At 38.0% G+C, this 18,115-nt stretch overlaps 3 protein-coding genes across 9 annotated transcripts in view; 1 reads left to right on the top strand and 2 right to left on the bottom strand.

Moving 5' to 3' along the window:
- The window catches only part of erc2 (ELKS/RAB6-interacting/CAST family member 2), a 53,975-nt gene extending 50,189 nt beyond the window's left edge, over positions 1-3,786 (top strand). For all 6 annotated transcript variants that reach the window (XM_035904532.2, XM_035904530.2, XM_035904531.2 and 3 more), the window contains one exon: positions 18-3,786. The gene's annotated coding sequence lies outside the window, so the exon portion shown is untranslated. The remainder of the gene's footprint in view (positions 1-17) is intronic.
- Positions 3,787-3,875: 89 nt separating this feature from the next.
- creld1a (CRELD disulfide isomerase 1a) lies at positions 3,876-8,232 on the bottom strand. Of its 2 annotated transcripts, none has more exons than XM_035904535.2 (6): positions 7,923-8,232; positions 6,791-7,006; positions 6,608-6,691; positions 6,351-6,446; positions 5,663-5,803; positions 3,876-5,554 (listed from the first exon to the last, which is right to left on the bottom strand). In XM_035904535.2, exons 2-6 carry the CDS (start codon positions 7,002-7,004, stop codon positions 5,334-5,336), a joined length of 756 nt encoding a protein of 251 aa, XP_035760428.1. In that variant the 5' UTR covers positions 7,005-7,006; positions 7,923-8,232; the 3' UTR covers positions 3,876-5,333. The 2 variants fall into 2 exon arrangements, with proteins under 2 accessions (XP_035760428.1, XP_035760429.1); XM_035904536.2 differs by having other exon boundaries at positions 6,791-6,962.
- A 416-nt stretch (positions 8,233-8,648) lies between these two features.
- On the bottom strand, positions 8,649-18,055 carry LOC102791565 (uncharacterized). The gene is made up of 15 exons (XM_006783489.3): positions 15,403-18,055; positions 14,802-14,961; positions 14,285-14,519; positions 13,561-13,664; positions 13,379-13,484; positions 13,250-13,291; positions 13,020-13,138; positions 12,422-12,478; positions 12,256-12,316; positions 11,941-12,164; positions 10,457-10,510; positions 10,319-10,373; positions 10,137-10,238; positions 9,940-9,978; positions 8,649-9,847 (listed from the first exon to the last, which is right to left on the bottom strand). Exons 2-15 carry the CDS (start codon positions 14,907-14,909, stop codon positions 9,276-9,278), a joined length of 1,878 nt encoding a protein of 625 aa, XP_006783552.3. The 5' UTR covers positions 14,910-14,961; positions 15,403-18,055; the 3' UTR covers positions 8,649-9,275.
- Between the last annotated feature and the right edge of the window lie 60 nt (positions 18,056-18,115).

The raw sequence follows: 18,115 nt of genomic DNA, 5'->3' as shown, positions 1-18,115 counted from the left end.
TTCATGTTCTGTTTAAGGTGATGTGGGAGCTCTTCTTGGTGTGAACAGGACAAGACGCACTCCACTTCACACAACATTAGATAGTCACAACTGAAATGGAAGGAGAGAGAACAATATGGAGAAAGAGATGTTCGGTGTGTGTCTAATTGTTGCGCTGGACATGTGATTAACACGGGAGCACTGTATCAGAGGTTACACCGAGGTCAACTCACCTGTCTGTCACAAGTTCAGGCCAACGGCGCTCTCTTGATCCACCCAGCAGAGATCTCATGACCGTCTGTCAGCCCAGTATTTCTTCCTTCCTCCTTCTTCCTTTGACTGGTTCAAGATCATGGTTGTCTCGCTGACTGTTTCACCTGCCTGACTGACTCCTCTGGCTCTGGTTGGCTCCGCCGCCTGACTCTTGTCATGGTTTTTCAATCCTCACTGCCCTCCTGACTCACCTGGTGACATCTGACCCCTCTGCCTGGCTGTCATGACCTTCGGCGTGTTGTAATCATCAGATTGTGTTGCTGAGCTATATTTTCCCTCCGTGGCACGCAGTGACTTCTTCTTTTCTTTTTCTAACCTTTTTACCTGCCATGCGTTTCTTCAGCATTTCTAAACGTGACGTGGTGTCCCTTTACTAGCATGTTCCACACAATCCAGATTAAGTGATTTTAGGGTTTCTTTTGTCATTTCTTGTTGGTAAAACGAAGAGCTTTGATCTGACTGATGACAGGCTTGAGCCTTGCCTGCAACATCAAGAGGTCTCTGTGGCTGCGCAAGCAGGGCCTTCCAGTTCTCTGGCTAGTTTTAGCCTTAAGGCTGTGGCTGCACTGGATTTTATCTTCATCTTACCTCATTTTAATCAAAAGTAGTCAAAAAAAGAAATAAACTATGCAGATGTAAACATAGAGTGAATGCATTCCCATCCTTACTTAAATCAAGTCAAAATGATTTAATTGTCCAATCACAGCAGCCAAGGGAGTGGTCAGAATATATTGATCAGATTATTTAGATTATTTCTGAGACTATGCACCTATGCACCTCCTCTGTGTTGCAGGAATTTTTACTAATGGTGCTTCTGCTGGTGCTCAAACTAAACGGTGTGAGAAGACCTGGTAAAGAGCATCTTTTAGTCCTTTTACAGTGAAGGGACTTGATCCCACAATGGGCTTCATAAACAACTGTAAAGGAGTTCTTTGTACATATGATTTGACAAAAGGGGTTTGTGATCCACACACAGAGGCTAGGTCCCTCAGCAAATACTGCTACTATAAGCATCATTCTAGTCTATAAAGAGAAGGCAGTGTCCAATAGATGTTTATCCTGCAGGTCTATTGGAGCCACTGACACACCAGTGTCTGACCTAGAGTATGCTCCTGTTCCCCTCTCCCTTGTACTCTTCCAGCAGTAGTCTGTGTGACCTCCCCAAACATAGTGACTTGTTTTCTCCTTCTCAACAAGGTGGCCTGTGCCTCGTAAAAACTGTACACATATGATAGATATGCATATATTATACATATAGAGAGAAATCTATAGAGTGTGTCTATATGTGGTCAGAAAATCATTTCAAACTGACAAGATACTATATAAATATATATATATATATATAATATATATATGTTTCTTTTTTCTTCATGGTTATTTTTCTATCTGGCTGGAGGTCTGAGAAATGTCTTATTTAGAGTGTTGAGCGGTGTGATTTTCCTCTGATTTGTACTGTATATGAAAACCCCCCTCAGCAGCAAAGTTAACATTCCCTGTCTGAAAATACAGGACAGCCCAAATAGAAAAAAATTAAGAGCTTTAGGACAGCTTATGGGAAACAAAGAAGTGTATCCAAATCTATCTAGAAGTTTAGAAAAGGTGACATTATTACATTCCTTTCTTAATGTGAAAAACATCTCAGTTGAAGACCACTTTGCCTGTGGTGACGACTTTGAACAGCGACTTTATTTATTTTTTTAATTTTGCAGCTCGCACAGGTAGCATTGAGATTATGTCTGCTGAACTCAGCAGTCAGAAGCTTGCACTTGTGAGAGGACTATCACAGTTATCACCCAACCGGAGGTTTGAGTGACTCTGTCTGGATGCATTTCCTTCGTGTGTTTGTCGTCGTTGTTGTCTCGTAAGCCGAAGTGATGATGTATGTGACTGTGACAGCTAACCAAGTAGAAAAAAAACCCACACGCGCACACAAATTGTTACAGTATAGTGGAAAAATGAAGTAGACTGTTACAATCCCCAGTTCCTCTCTCTAACCCTCATGGTGCCTGTGTGTCTCCCTTTTATGGCCAAGTGTTGGTTGTTGTATATAAATGTCTTTCCATTCACTCATCACTCCAAGGTGATCTGTGCATCATCTTTTATGTGTCTGCTTCCCACCATTACGGCTCCGATCCACTGACCAAGAACCAACAGACCGTGTGAAACTTTGCTGTTTGTGTTTACAAATGTTAAGATAAATCCTGACTTGGATGTTTCAAAAAAACAAAAGGGAAGACAATGCAAACAGACAGAGGAGCAACAATCCTCTCACTACACCATGAGGGGGATGAAGTATGAATCCTCTATTTTCAGGTCCTTATCTACTGAATACTTGAAGTAGGGAGTTCTCCTACCATGAAATAGTAACATATGATTTACATGGTAGACAACATTTCAATTGTGCCCATGCATGTCGATTTTTACATAATGTGCCAACTGAAAGTGATGATGTAAGGATAATCTCCTGTTCTCTATGCAGAGCGATTTCTCTACTGTTGTGTCAAAAAAGGTTTCGGAGACACCAAGGCTTAGAGGCTGGGACTGGTTTCCTGAGCTTAGACGCAAGAGTAATCTGACATTGCGTGTGGCAGATTTGAGAAGGCAAGGCTTCATCGGTGCCTAGAAACAGCTGTGTAGAAAGACTTGAAAAGTCACCGGTAATTTTCAAAAGCCTTCAGGAAAAAGAAAAAAAAGCCTACCATACATTTTCACTGTATTCTTGTAAACAGGTTGTTTTTGTTTTACTGCATTGTTTTACTGTTTTTCACTGAAAACTTTGGATTAAACAAATCACTGTGACCAATGCCAGAAACGCTTTTGTTTAACGGAACAAATATTATGTTTACTTTTTTATTATTCATTTTTTTGTATTTAAGTTAGCTTTATTTTTTCTATTTTTTCGGTGCACTGAACATGCCAGTTTGAGACTGTACTATTTGTATAGGTAAATGTTTTGAGGTGTACAGTAAAAACCAAGGAGCAAACTAAATGTGTGTCCAGCATGCTGAATGATTATTCGTGTGAACGTGAGCTAATCTCCCATAAAGCATCATTCCTCATACATTAATTGCATCTGCATCGTGCATTGTGACGGTGTGATGTTGTGTTTGAGAGTGATGTGTGTCTCACTTACTGTGTCCCCTTAGTAGACAGCCTGTGCAGTTCTGTGAGAGTGCAGCATGTTCTTGGAGTTGCTGGTGTAAATGCATTCAGAAAAGAGGGATGTGTGCGTGCATAACTGCAATTTATTTGTTTATGAGTGCGTGTATGTTGTTGTGTGAATGCACAAGATAGAACTATTTAAAAAAATCTAAACAAAAACAACAACAACTTTATAAAGAGAAAGTCCCTAAATAAAAAAAAAAGTGAGATTGAGTAAGTTTGGGGAGAAAAAAAAAGCATGGATACTCTGTAATGTTTTGTTTTATAAAAACTATAGGAGGCTGTCCTCAGTGCCCCAGTTTGCTATTGTATGTGCTGTATCAGAATATTACTATTGAGTGTTGGCCAGCTTGTTTATATCCATCAAATAAAGGTGACTTTCTTTCTGTCTGCGTTTGTGATTTTTCAACTAAAATCACTTAAACAGTTGCTACTTTATACATAAACTTTGTCTACCTTCTTTAAGTTAAAACCTGATTTAATGCTCACTGAAGAGGACTGATTCAGAATAACTGTGTGTAAAGTATGTATTTGAGCATTTATACCTTGAAAAATGTGCACATGGAAAGCATTGAACATAACAGCTTTACTACAAATTTCCATACACCAACACAAATCAGGATCCTAATGAGGACACATAATCTTTCCTTTAGTTTGTGCTGACAGCAAAAAGCAAAGATGAAAACCAGCACAGAGACACTTTGACTTCAGAAACATGAACAGGTAGAAATGGAGGCAGCAGCCTAACTGCTCATTGCTGCTTTTGCTACATGTTAAAGTTCAGGGTCTGGCTGCTGAGCTGGGGTCCACATGGACCATCGTCTGTAAACTATAAAGATGGTTATGTTGGAAAATTTTAAATAGATCACCAGTTTGTGAAATACTGAGACCAGGCTGTCTGGCAACAACAACCTTGACATAGTCAAAGTCACTTAAATCATTAGCCAACTATATATTTGCATAAACGGTAGCTGAACAGGTGTACCTAAAAAAAAAAAAAAAAAGGGTGGTGAATGCATCCTCTCATTGTATTTTGGCTGCTCCAAATACAGAGAAAACCCCCCCCAATCTTTGCTCATTTCTAATGCAGTACATACAAATAACAGCAGCATTTTATATGGAAAACTGGCCATGGTCATTACCTTGGACTGCTGCAGGAGCACAACATTAATGTGTTTGTTTAATATAGATAATAATCTAAACACATGACTTTCTTCCTAAGCCTTCTGCTAAGATACCATCTCCCCCCTTTGTTTAGGTCTTTAGTTTGGATTCTTTGGGTCTTACTTGTGTAAAGTGAGACAACATTCATCGTGATATTTAGATGTCTCCAGCTTCATTAATGTCCTTGTGAGAAAGATACTTGAGACCCTGAAAGTCAGTTTTTTCCTGGGTGTCTGTGCCAATAGTTTTAAAGATTTAACAGGTTTTACTTGAATCTCTGCAATCAAACTCACTAAAACTGCAATGTGCACGTAGAATTCAAGCCATCTGTAATTTTATTCTACGAAATAAGACGATGTTAGATACCACCAAATGCACTTCAACTCTTTAGCTGCTTAACTGAATCAACCTTTTGAAATCTCACTGCACAAATGTATTTTCTTTTCCATACTCCATAAGGACCATGATATCACACACTGACTTATGGAAAAACAATTTAAATCCATGAGTCTGAGAAAAATCTGCAATTTTGCAGAAGATAAGGCACACTAAATGTCACCCTCCTGAATTAAACAATTTTATAAGCAGCATAAACTTAAAGTAATAGTTTATATACTTTAACAAACAAGAAATTTTCAAAAGCACATATTATATTCCACACAATACAAAATAATGCAAAACTCATGGCCACTCTATGCAGTAGCACATTGGTTTGTCCATTTCCTGTAAAGTTTTCTTTGCAAAAGTCTGCAACTCTAACGTCCCTTTACAAAGCTGTCTAACAATCGGTCGCCTCGATCAGAAAGCCAGTAACCCGCCATGGCTGCCAATGCTCCCATAAACACAGATGTGTAGACCAAATCTCCCTTTGCTGCAAGTGTTGCCAGAGCACAAAGGACCACCCCAAAAAACATCTGCTTCAGTATCTCCACCTCATCATCCTGGATATCCTCAAATAGACCTTTCTCCTCAAAATCTGCAGGAGAAGGGTGGGAGAAAAGAAGAATTCAGTTTGGTTTCCTTTGAGCAAATTTTCTGTTCATGTATTTGTAAGTGTCCATGGTTAACATTAGGTGGCACTCACGAGGCAACTGCTTTTTCACACAAACACTGTCCATGCGGATGAATCCTTCAGCGCAGTCACAACGGAAAGATCCTTCTGTGTTGGTACAAATCTCATCGAGACCATGGCAGGCAAGCACACGGTCACTGCATTCATCTATATCTGAGCAAAACAATAGCATCAGAATGGTCAGACTTTTTAAGCAGCTAGAGCTTTGGAGCTCTACTTTTCCACCATGTACCTGCATCATTATTTTTCACCTACTTTTTGCTCTGTCTGTCATATAGAGTGAAACTAGCACATATAACTAGCGATGCTTTATTGAGTCATTTGTTTGCTTTTGGTTCACATTTAATCAGCTACTAGTATCTCCTCCTTCATAGCCTGGTTGCACTCAATGGTATTTTGGCCTCAAGTTTTGTTGTTTTGACCTCTAATGGGAACAATTTTCTTGCATATTTTTTCAGTGTACTCTTTTCACTAGAGGCTGACATACAAGCTCTTTCTTCAAACATGCCTGAGCTTGTCTCATTTTTGTGCTCATTATTTTTAAGGCAACAATATTGCAAAAAAAACACTTTTATATTGTGAGAAAGAATCATACCAGGTATTTTATTACAACACGATATGGCACAGGCCAGTTTTACAGTGTTCCAGCATTTTTGGAACTCGTGCATATATCATGCACAAACTATTCTCTTGTATTTACCCAAACACTTGGACCCTGTCAGTCTGTACCCAGAAGCACATTTCCTGCAGCGTGCTGGTCCGCTACCCATGCAGCCCACACAGGCCACGTCGCAGCCTGAGAAAAGAGGGGTCATTTCCTTTTTTTAATCCACTGCCTGCATTGCATTCTTAAGCTGCTGCAAATAATAAGCAAACAAGTGAACAATAGGTCCAATTCTCAATTTTCTGCATGAGTATCCAACATAGTTTCTTTAACACCAACTCTAAGGCACTGACCTCTGCACTCAAAGGATCCTTCTGTATTAAAGCAGTAACTGTTTGGGGGACAGTTACCCAGCTGTGTGCCACACTCATCGATGTCTAAAACACAACATTTAAAAATGTAAAAACATCTTTTTTAAAAATTAAATATATAAGTGATAATGTCTTGACTCCAGAAAGAAGCTCTGTATACAGTACCTACACAGATCTTATTATGGAGTGTCCATCCAGCTCTGCATTCCTCACACTGGTCATTTTCTGGCCCTGAACACAAACTGCAGCTATCTGGACAACTGCTCACCTGAACAGCCAGCAGACTCCATAGACAAACACCCTGAAGCAGGTTTCTGTGGAGACTCTTCATGCCCATCTGGCCAGAAGATGAAACTATGAATTTGCTCCAAAATACCATGTCTTTACGAAATGGTGCTTGTGTTAGTAGAGATAAAGTGAGATTTATCTGTTTACTTCATGACAATATCAGTTATTTTCCACAATTATATTTAATGGTCTCCAACACTGCTTCACAATATTTCACAGATGTTTTGTTTTGACACAGGTTTTATATATTAAAGTTTTACATATAAACAAAGGTTGCTTAAAAATACACAAAAATACTACTACAGTTCTGAATGATATATCAATTAACTGCTATTATCAACAGTTACTGGAACATCACAGACATATCATATCAAATGTATTTGTTGTCTTATATGTTCTCACTGTTTTTTATTTATTGATTGATTTTTTTTTTATTGAACTAAATGCCGAAAAAAGAGGCTTGTGGTAATTTAGAAATGATGTCATCACCTAGTTTGCCCAGTAGAGTGGTTACATTGTTTACATTGTACTCAATATTATCTGCAGCTGTAGCAAAGTATACACCACACTTGAGCAGAAAATATTAAGTTGCTATTTAGAAATTGTTAGCTAGAAAGTTAATAAATTTTGTTTTACTTCCCGAAAAGTCTAAAAATGAAAACCTCCAGTATTGGCTGGGGTAACAGAATACATTGCTTAACACACCCTAATTAGGGTTTTCCATATAAAGGATATTAACTTCTAAAATAGTCTTAGTTAATTTATTTGTTCCACCACTGTTTGGTTCAATATAAAAACGAACATTAACATAAACAAACAAACAAAACCAAAAGAAACCGGACGTACTCGGTTACCGTGCTTCTAAATATAAAGTAGCCTTGATGCCAGTCTCTGGTTCTTTATGTTTCACATTGAAAAAAAAAAACATATCAGCCAACAGAAAATCTGACACTAAAACAGGCAACACGACCAGCAACAAACTGACTCTGAAATGAAGAGTATTCGTTACCTTCGCGCTGCTATAGGGTGAAACGGGCAGAAAACTTTAAAAGAAGTGAATCCAAGACAGACCCGCTTGACACATGACCCGGCTGTTGGCTACATTGTGTTCAGTTGCAGAGATAACCCACACCTCCCGCGCGGGCGGAGCACATTTCCGTCCCAAGGCACCGCTCTTACGGAATGTGGTAATACTTATAACAAGTACTTCAGTAAGTCCTTACACTGGCCCAATAAGAGCCGCTGTCCTTCCAAAGACCAATCACAACTTGATGTGTTTTATACGGAAGCGTAGAGCTGCCACCCAGGCAAAAGAAAAATACAAGTGTATCACGTTATAACGTGAAAAGTTTATTGTTCTAACAAGATACTTTTCCTGTTTGTACAATATACTATCATGTTTGTACAATATACTTTTCACGTTTGAACAACATAATATCACGTTATTACAATATACATAATTATCACGTTCGTACAATATATTTATATTGTACGAACGTGATAATTATATTGTACGAACGTGATAATTATATTGTACGAACGTGATAATTATATTGTACGAACGTGATAATTATGTATATTGTACGAACGTGATATTATGTTGTTCAAACATGAAAGGTATATTGTACAAACATGATAGTATATTGTACAAACAGGAAAAGTATCTTGTTAGAACAATAAACTTTTCACGTTATAACGTGATACACTTGTATTTTTCTTTTGCCTGGGTGGCAGCTCTACGCTTCCGTAGTTTTAGCTCTTAAACCAAACAAAAAAACAAAAAACAGAGGCAAATATAGTTATAGACAGGTGTGGACCCGCTTAGCGTGCACGGTTATTTTTAGTCTGTAGCAGTTACAGTTTTGTAGCTTTGACAATAAGACTATAACCGTTCTTACTTTCAAAAAATCCCCTAAAAGACCAAAATGAACAGTGAACCTTAGATCATCCAGATTTTTTTGCCGTTGTCTTTGTGTACAGAGATAATCATCTCAAGACATGTCAGGACTTAGTTTATACTGTCAGTTTGTATACACTGTCCTGGTACAGCAGCTGCTTCTGCTTAAGCAGATTTTTTTTTTTTTTAAATAAGGCTTGAAGGTATGTGGAAATTTAGAACAACAGATTATTGGTTGTGGTCTCTGTATGGAATTTGTTGACTGTATTTGTATCACTTATCACTGAGTCGGGAGTCTTATTCTTCATTAGCATATCATCTTCATGGCAGCCAACTCTGATGAACATATTCTTCATGTGCACACAAAAGCAATACAGCTTATTAAAGTACATTTGGGTGATTTAAAAGATTTACACGATGATGGCTTCTTGCTGGTCTTGGTCCCTTTTTAGCCATTGGAGTACCTCACCTTCCTCCATATGATCCTCTCTCTGTCTTTGTCACAGTTAGCTCAGCTAGGAGAGACTGAGTCTGAGAGGGAAGACTAAACAGTGGCAGCCCCTGAAGAAGCTCTGGTAAACACCTGTCTCTGGTGTGAGTCTCTCTTGGGTGGGAATCAAATTTCACCAAAACGAAACGTTTACCAGCTCTATCAAGGAGCTTGTCAGCTTGAATGAGGGACAGGGAGGCTGTGAACAAATCAGAATAAGGTGACCACAGCTTTGGTAGATCATTTTCTTTGTTCCCCATGCTTTCGTTGATAATATCTTTGTTCCAGTGCATCCATTCTTCGGTTCTTTCCAAGGCTCTACGTGTCAGAACCAGCAGAACTCGGCCACCTAGGCTGTTAAGCTCCAGCAGCTGTGAATGCAGCCATGGCAGAGGCCCCCAATTACACTGCTCCCTCCTGCTCCACTGGTCGACAGACACACTGAAGCCCTTGTCACTGAGGTTGGACCCGATATGACACACCAACTTAGAAGTGGCATCATCCACGTCTGGGGGGCTCAGCAGGACAACATGACGCATCTTACCAACTTTAGAGAAAAGTAAGTAATGTCAGAATTGTATTGTTGTGGGTGTGTATGTGTATGTGTGTTTTAGTGAAAGTAGAGAAAAAAAACCTCACTTTTTACTATCCCACCATGTTGCCAGCTCCACACCCATCCTATAAAAGTAAGAAAAGTACAGGTAAATTTAAATCACTGGATTTATCACTACATGGGTATTTATCTCTTCACAAATAACTGATTCGCTGCACCGTGAATACGCGATGTTATTGTTAGACTACTAACTCGAAAAAGAAAAGGAAATTTTCAAACTTACCCTTGATAGATTTATGAAAGGACCATAACAACAGCACAGTAATGAAAGCCAGCAGCATAACAGCAGTGGCTAGGAGACTCCAGCGCCACCTGCCAGCTGCAACTAGAAAAAAATAAAATCCCTTTTCAGAAAATAGAAGAATGCTATTCTTTTACAATTTTTAAAATGTGACATGTACCTACCATTGTTATCAAAACAAAATGGACCTAGGTCATGTTCCATTCCCTTTACTCTCATCTGCACAAACAAATAAAAACAAAGGAGTTACTTCTGTGCAGGAATCAGGTATGACTAAGTCTATACATTTTGGAATACTTTACCATCAAACACGGCAAGGGCCGGAGGGGTACATTTTCAAACACAAATGTGTTCACCTGATGAAACAATTGCAAATCCTATTAGTTTATAAAATATAATAAATGTTCAGCTAGACACTGTTTTATTTTATTTTTGTCTAATACAGATACATTGATACTAATATTGGTACTTCACTCATTGCAAATGTCCTTTATTTTCAATTAAGAGCTGGAACAAACTGATATAGTGCATACAATCCCGATCAAAAGTTTAAGACCACTTGGCAAAAATGGCAAAAAAAAAATCTTATTTTGCATGGTTGGATCTTAACAAGGTTCCAAGTAGAGCTTCAATATGCAACAAGAAGAAATGGGAGTGAGACAAAACATTTTTGAGCATGTAGTTTTTTGAAAACAACGCTGAAACTGAAACAGGCTGTTTTACAGCTGATCAAAAGGCCAAATCTGTCAAAAAAATTGATTCATTGTCAAATTCTGTCAGGTAGTCACACTGTCACGATGTTCTGAAGGCAAAAGCAAAAAAATGTTCCCTTTTTGAGTGTCGTCAGGTTGTTGAACTGCATAAGCAAAAAGAGTCTCTTGAAATCCATATACCTGACCGTTTGGACCAAACATGGGACACTGAAAAGTGGAAGAAAGTTTTATTCTCTGATGAGAAAAAATGTAACCTTGATGGTCCTGGTGGTTTCCAACGTTACTGGCATGACAAGCAGATCCCACCTGAGATGTTTTCTACACGCCACAGTGGAAGGGGCGCCATAATTGTCTGAGTTATTTTTTTCCTTCAGTGGAACAATGGAGCTTCAGGAGGTGCAGGGGCGTCAAACGGCCGCTGGCTATGTCCAGTATTTGCAGAAAGCATCCCTCATGATTGAGGGCCCTCGTCTGTGTGGTAACAGTACACAATGCCTGAAGGACAAGGGATTTCTTCCAGGAGAATAACATGACTCTTTTGGACCATCCTGCATGTTCCCCTGTTCTAAATCCAATTGGGAACCTTTGGGGATGGATGGCAAGGGAAGTTTACAAAAATAGACAACAGTTCCAGATAGTAGATGCCCTTCATGCAGCTGTCTTCATCACCTGGAGAAATGTTCCCACTCACCTCATGGAAACACTTGCATCAAGCATGCCACAGTGAATTTTTGAAGTGATCAACAATAACAGTGGAGCTACTCATTACTGAGTTTATGTTTGGAACTTTGATTTTTGTTTAGGGGGGGTTCGAGGTTTTTCGCAGGTGCGGTCCCAAACTTTTGATCAGCTGTAAAACAGCCTGTTTCAGTTTCAGCACTGTTTTCAATAAATTGTGTGCTCCAAAAAATGTTTTGTCTTTCTTCTTGTTGCATGTTGAAGCTCTACATGGAACCTTGTTAAGATCCAACCATGTAAAATATGATTTTTTAGATAGATAGATAGATACATAGTAATAGTGAAGAGGCTGAAAAAGAGGAGTGCATGCCTCACTAGGCTGTATCACTTCTTACCCAGAGGCCCTTGATGTTTTGTTTCCATGCAGTGCCATTTTCCAGCTGTTGGCTGAAGGCACTGCTGCTTCGACTGTGTTTCTTAAGCAGCCACACTTTACCATCCAGCCTGCAAGGTGCAGACACGTTCCAGGATAACATTTCTCCAAAGCTGGTCATTTGTACATGGGGCTTTGACACGGTGATATTTTCCCATATGTTCTTTTGTGATTCATGTAGAGAATCTAGGGGAGACACATAGTGAGTTATGATGTCTGCATTTCAAGGAGGTAATCATCCAAATTAAACAAATAGACATTGCTCAAATTTTCTCACCAGATTTACTGAAGGGGCATTGTAGTGACCGTGTAGACCTTTGTCCATCCTCGTACCACAGCTATAGGACATGTGAATATGTGAATATGATAGTCATATAAGTATGTATGGGACACAAGACTGCTGCTATTAGCCAGGAGAAATCATGTAAAAGAGCTGATGATACCTGGAGACACATGCAGCGGGTTACGGAGTACAGTGGTAGGGTCATCCTGTTCCAACTCTGCAGAGTAACATTTAAAATGGCTTCAGCGAAGAGTAGTACAACTTTAGTACAATTTGCCTAATTGCCCGGCTACTTTTGTGGGCAGAGAAAGACAATATTCATCACATTTATCAGGTTATGTTTATCAGGTAGTTACTTTGCAGTGTTAATGATTACTTATTATTATTTGCAGTGCATTTAATAAAGCAGCGAAAGCATTTCCTCCTCAAATTCTTGAATTATTCCTTAAACTAAATACCTTCTTCACACACACCAAAAGTAATAAAATTAGCTTCACCTACACCAGCCATCGAATATTATGATTGTATACTTATTTGTGTTTATATAGCATCATGAAATACTCCACATGATGAGTAATTTCTCCTCTGATGCTTTCTAATAATTTGAAATAAAGTGAAATTTCAAAGCTACAGTTTTACTTAGAATGGTGTTTTTGCTTATTTTACTAAAAAAAAAAGTCAAACCCTTTCCAACCTTTGTACAGAATATAAATGACAAACTATAAATGTCATTAAATTAAGGCACTGATATCACTAACCTGACACCTTCCCTTCTGCTCGTACTGGATGCACATCGAGGGGGGGATCTTATTCCCGTCTTCAAGCTGCAGCTCCACTTGATTCATCTTTGAGTTTACTGCAAATGTGAATTTGGGCACTGAAAAGAGGAAATCAGTATCAGTTATTATTGTTTTTTTTCTCTCTCCCGCTCTCTTTTTGTTGTTTTTTGCTTTAATGCACAGGGACATTGTTTGATTGTGTGTTTTACCTTGACACTCTGGTAAAGTTTGCTGCAGTTCCTGGGAGCACACTGAGAACAAACAGGTATATATGTCACTGTTGCCAGATGCGTAATAAGCTGTAGCTTTATAGTTCAAGCGTAATTAAAAATACACACCTTCATTAAAAGAAGGAGCAGCAACCCTTTCAGTTATACTTGAGCTACGGACAATCAGGGAGATTTCAAAGGGAAAGCCATCTGACTGAGTAATCACCACTGAGATCTGTAGAAGTCACATACAGATCAGCGTTAACGAGACAAGTATGCTGGCAGTGCAAAGTACATGGGGTTTACAATACCTTTAGCTGGTTTTGTTGAGTAAGAGCTTCATGATTCACTGTAAACACCACCTTCTTGCACTCTGGCATGGACGCTTCTGTGCAATAACATACTGTCAATGACCCTGTGGTAACACAGAAACAAACGAAGGTGTGGATAAGAATGGATTGAAACTGAATTTCAGATATGATCTTTCAAATGAACCAGTGAAAACTTCATTTCCACAATAAGCCAGTAGTTTTATCTGTCAAGACACTTGACTTATTTTGTATTACTAACCATTAATAACTGAAACTAGTGGTTTTCACTTGTGCCACTGTAACTATGACAGCGTTGCAACAAACCTCTGCTTCTTCAGACTGACTTATGAAAAAGCAAATCAGATGTGACTGATTTTTATTGTGAGCTAAATTGTCTTTTTGTTAGCAAAACACATGTTCATTTCACACGAACCATTTCACAAATAAACTCCATGTTTGTTCATTCATTGTTCCAGTAATGATTCCCAACATGCTAGAACACGTTCTTCTACATCTCACTTGGATGGCTTCCAAAACACATCTGCTTGTATATCGCAGCAAGTAACTCTGACTTTCAAGTAAATAAGAGTCATTGTTCACTGTAGTGGGTTTCCTTCAACCAAGACAAAAGTTTAAAAATTGCATCACATAAAAAGGCACGTTACAGTTTCCTTTTGTACTAATACGAGGCTGATGTTTGAACTGATAAGTGGATTTCAAATACCTTGTGAAGTGATCTTGTCTTCTCTGTATTCTTCCATTTCTGAGCCAGAGGAGCCTTGATCCTCTGTGTCTTCATCTGGATCGATGTTAAACTCTATGTCTATCACCAAACATAATGCACATGCTGTCTTGTTCGTACAGCAGAGCTTAAAATCTGGTTTTAGTGTCTGAACATCCACAGTGTTTTTGCTGGGATTAACAGGCATCTCATCTTTCATCTTGCATTTAGAGAGACCCTTTAAGGAGAAAAGAATTTAGAGGAAAAACATTTGACGTGTTACTGAATGAGCCTGGGTGGCAATATTTGCAGTTCTGATGACTATGTTATAAAACATAAAACACTCTGATCATATAACCTTTTGTCTGCTTTTAATTAAATGTTTAAGAACAGACAACTTGATTGATGAAACAGGAAATGAAAATGTTCAGGGACATTATAATAACCTATTAATGAAAACTGTGTTTTATGTACAGGGCATGCCATTGTCGGTGTATTTAAGTATTGTAAATTATAGTACCTTTGAGCAAATGACTTTGTGGCTGTCATGTTCAAAAATCTCCAAGCCATGAACTGGCATGTGTAGACTCAGTAAAATACACCAGAAGGACCATCCAAGAGTCATCATTCTTCTTTAGGTATCTGCAGCAGTCCTACAGCATTCCTCTATGCATATTTCTCTGAGGACAACATTCAAACCTTGTTAAGCGAGTAATTTGGCAGTTTCCTGATCATCAGCTGGGTTAGAGATTGGAAGTTATACACATAGAAACTCTGTTTGTACAAGGAAGGGAGTGAGGCACTGAGATAAACTATAAACCCACATAAATGAATATGTGTTTCACATTTGTTTATGGCCTAGTCAAAAAGAGATAAAAATAAGTAATTTTGTTTAACAGAATAACTTAATCAATACAATTTAGATCTAGCAACTTGACTGGCATTGACAATCTTTGTGTTGTTAACAAATCCATTACAGTGTTCGCTGTTAACTCAATAGTCCTTCTTAAAACACATTCAAACAGTAAACAAGAACACTGTAGTATGACAATAGATAAGACAGGAGTATAATGACATAAAACTACAGCAAAATTAGTAATCTAATAGAGAAATAGTCTTACTTTCTTTAAAACCTCATGTTGTAATCCACTCCAAAGTGTGCATTTCCACTGGGTATTCAGCTCCACACCTTACCAAAGTAGCCCACAAGTGCTTGAGTCATGTGAAAATTGCACCACACCGCACGTCATTGTACTGAATCAAGACAAGTCCCTCCCTCTCTCTCCCTGCCTCTCTCTCTTTCTGTTCCTGTCTATGCGCATAATCCTAAAACTTCCTGCTCCGAATTCTTGATTACAGTGTAACCAACACAAACGACAAAGTTCAAAGTCCACAAGGAGGTTTTTTTCTGGGTTTTTTTGTTTTTTGTTTTTCTTTTAATCAGAACAAGGTTCAACCTTTTATAAGACTAAAGTATTCTTAAACAGTACACAGAGTGGTACTTTAACAGTTAACAGTTCCTATTTGGGGTTTTTTGTTCTGTTTTTTGGACAGCAGCCTTTGTCAAAAATTCCTTGTGTTGCTGCTTTTGGTAAACGGTGCCTAGATAAACAAGTTTAACACCTACTTGCATGTCTTTCATCCACTCTAATGTAGCCTGTTGAGTGAGAATTATTCAAGGAGGAACACAATGGCACACACCTTGCACAGCAGCTAAACTGGTTTGACCACATAATGCTTAACTAAACTCAAAACCGTGTCTGTCTCTTGAGAAGTAAAAAAAAGAATAATATAAAAAAAGAAAACGTATATCAGTGTTTTTGTTTTGTCACTGTGAGACAATGGCACTGAAGTTTTCAAGCCTTTCTGCATTTAACATTTCATTTTTTGTCTGATTTGTTTTTCAATGCACTGCAATAAACAGAAATTTCCAGTTTAAGATAACATCTTCTCTTTGTTTAAGAACCAGTTAATAAAGAGTGAGTGAACAGTGAGGCATATCACTACCCGCATAACCGAACTCTGCTTGTCCCTGTCCATGCAAGGTTGAACACTTTAAAACTTGTGCTGTGTTTATGTTTTTCAGTTTCTGCTATTACCATTTAAAAAACAGATAGCCCTGCTTATCTTATTTCTTTTCACTTAAATATGGAGTTAGCTTTTATTCATAATGCTTCAAAATTATTGCATTTAAACAGGTTGCCAATGTGAAGTATTTGTTACTTTAGCGCAGTATAAGAAGTGTTCACATTACTTTCACTTTTGGTTTGTATCATGAAGAGACAGGTGCATGCAGAGCTACAAGCTGGTTTTTTTTGCATTCTTTACATTGAAAGGACTAAGATGTTTGGTAGAAAGCACTAAGACAGTAAGAAGTATATAAATAATACCTTTTTTTACTGTCAATTCTGTGCAAAGGAGTAATGTTGGAAGGTAAAGTGGCACCACACATTTTCTACTGAGTAATTACCATTATTGCAAATCTTGATATATATATATTTTTCAAGACATTAAATATGAGTTTATACGAGTCATTCATATAAACCTTTTTTTCTGTTAATGTTGGTAACAGGTAGAAAAGTATGAAGGAGCATTAGTAATATATTAGTAATATATATTATTGATCATTTTGAGAATACATTTGGAATTTCTTCCACAGTTTTCCGTCTGACTTTCTATGCCATCTTTTTAATGTCCTTAAAGTCCTCTCCACACTCTGTTTATGTGCTAAGAAATAATCTCCTTCTTACTAAAACTGATTCTGAAGTATGATCTCATTAACTCAACTACACTACTACAGTCTTGGACACATCACCCAGTTTGGATAGGTGTGAATAAGTGACCAACGAACTAAATAAGGCCACACATTCTAAGGAGGAGAGGCCAGGGCAGTCCCCCCTATAAAAACATGGAGGCTCCAGTCAACATAACATAACAACACAAATAAAATAGCCTCTACACATTAAACTGAATATTTATGCTCACAGTATTCAAGTTAAAGTTGACAGATTATGTGAGTTAGGCTGTATGTTATATAACATATATGTCATGGTTCTTTATTGTGAACCAAAGTCTAACTTTTTGTTACACTTTGGTTCCACTCCACTGATTAAAATAGCTGCCTTTCGGCACCAGTTGTGGCAGAGATGCATGCTGGGAATTTTTTTAAATCTGAACTTGTTCTCAGTCATTTGTGCAAAATGTCCTTTAACCTGTTGTCATCAAATATGGAGGAGCTAAGATAAGGCATATTAGAATATGTTGAAAGTAAGAAGATGAAAGACTACTCCTTCCCATTTAGTACTTTAGTTTTCTTTATATGCAGTTTTATTTTAAACTGTAAATCTGAGCATTATATATATGTTTTGGGAAACTATAAACAATGACCAAAAGGTAATAATAACAGTAAAAATTCTAACAATTTCTTTAGTAGTTGCAGTATTAGAAGTACTCATCATTTAAACCTGTGTTTAATTTTCCTAAGACTTCTAAACTGGTCCATTGTTTGAGTTAGGTGCCTCCTTATGCAGGAATAGGTCAGTGTTAAGTGGCTATATAAAATATAACAAAAAAAGCATTTCTTTGCAAATAGTCAAGTAATACTGGACATAAATGAGCGAAAAGGGAGCCAATGTCCAAAGGAAAACTTTGAAACTTCAAAAAACCCAGTGAACTGTTGCTATTAATGTTGAAAATTTACAAGAAAGTCTAGCTCTCTCCTTGAAAAGAAAATACAAAGAAACAAGGGTTTGTGTGTTTTGAAACAATGTGTTTTGAATTTCTTGTACATCAACCTCCACAGCAGGAGGGGCTTACAGCTGTTGTACAGAAGAG

The sequence above is a fragment of the Neolamprologus brichardi genome, chromosome 5 (genome assembly GCF_056152115.1).
Source record: "Neolamprologus brichardi isolate AB-2024 chromosome 5, ASM5615211v1, whole genome shotgun sequence".
In the NCBI taxonomy this organism is placed as follows: domain Eukaryota; kingdom Metazoa; phylum Chordata; class Actinopteri; order Cichliformes; family Cichlidae; genus Neolamprologus; species Neolamprologus brichardi.
Note: the sequence above shows the minus strand (reverse complement) of the source record. Positions and strands in the feature narration are given on the sequence as shown.

What these genes read in the sequence shown, in the direction of transcription:
- creld1a (XM_035904535.2), bottom strand. Translation starts at nt 7,004, where the DNA reads ATGGTATTTTGGAGCAAATTCATAGTTTCATCTTCTGGCCAGATGGGC. An exon ending in CCATAATAAGATCTGTGTAG is followed by an intron (nt 6,692 to 6,790) that starts GTACTGTATACA and finishes GTTGTGTTTTAG; the next exon opens with ACATCGATGAGTGTGGCACA. An exon ending in TGTGAAAAAGCAGTTGCCTC is followed by an intron (nt 5,555 to 5,662) that starts GTGAGTGCCACC and finishes CTTCTCCTGCAG; the next exon opens with ATTTTGAGGAGAAAGGTCTA.
- LOC102791565 (XM_006783489.3), bottom strand. Translation starts at nt 14,909, where the DNA reads ATGATGACTCTTGGATGGTCCTTCTGGTGTATTTTACTGAGTCTACAC. An exon ending in CTCAACAAAACCAGCTAAAG is followed by an intron (nt 13,485 to 13,560) that starts GTATTGTAAACC and finishes TGACTTCTACAG; the next exon opens with ATCTCAGTGGTGATTACTCA. An exon ending in ATTTTGTTTTGATAACAATG is followed by an intron (nt 10,239 to 10,318) that starts GTAGGTACATGT and finishes ATTTTTTTCTAG; the next exon opens with TTGCAGCTGGCAGGTGGCGC.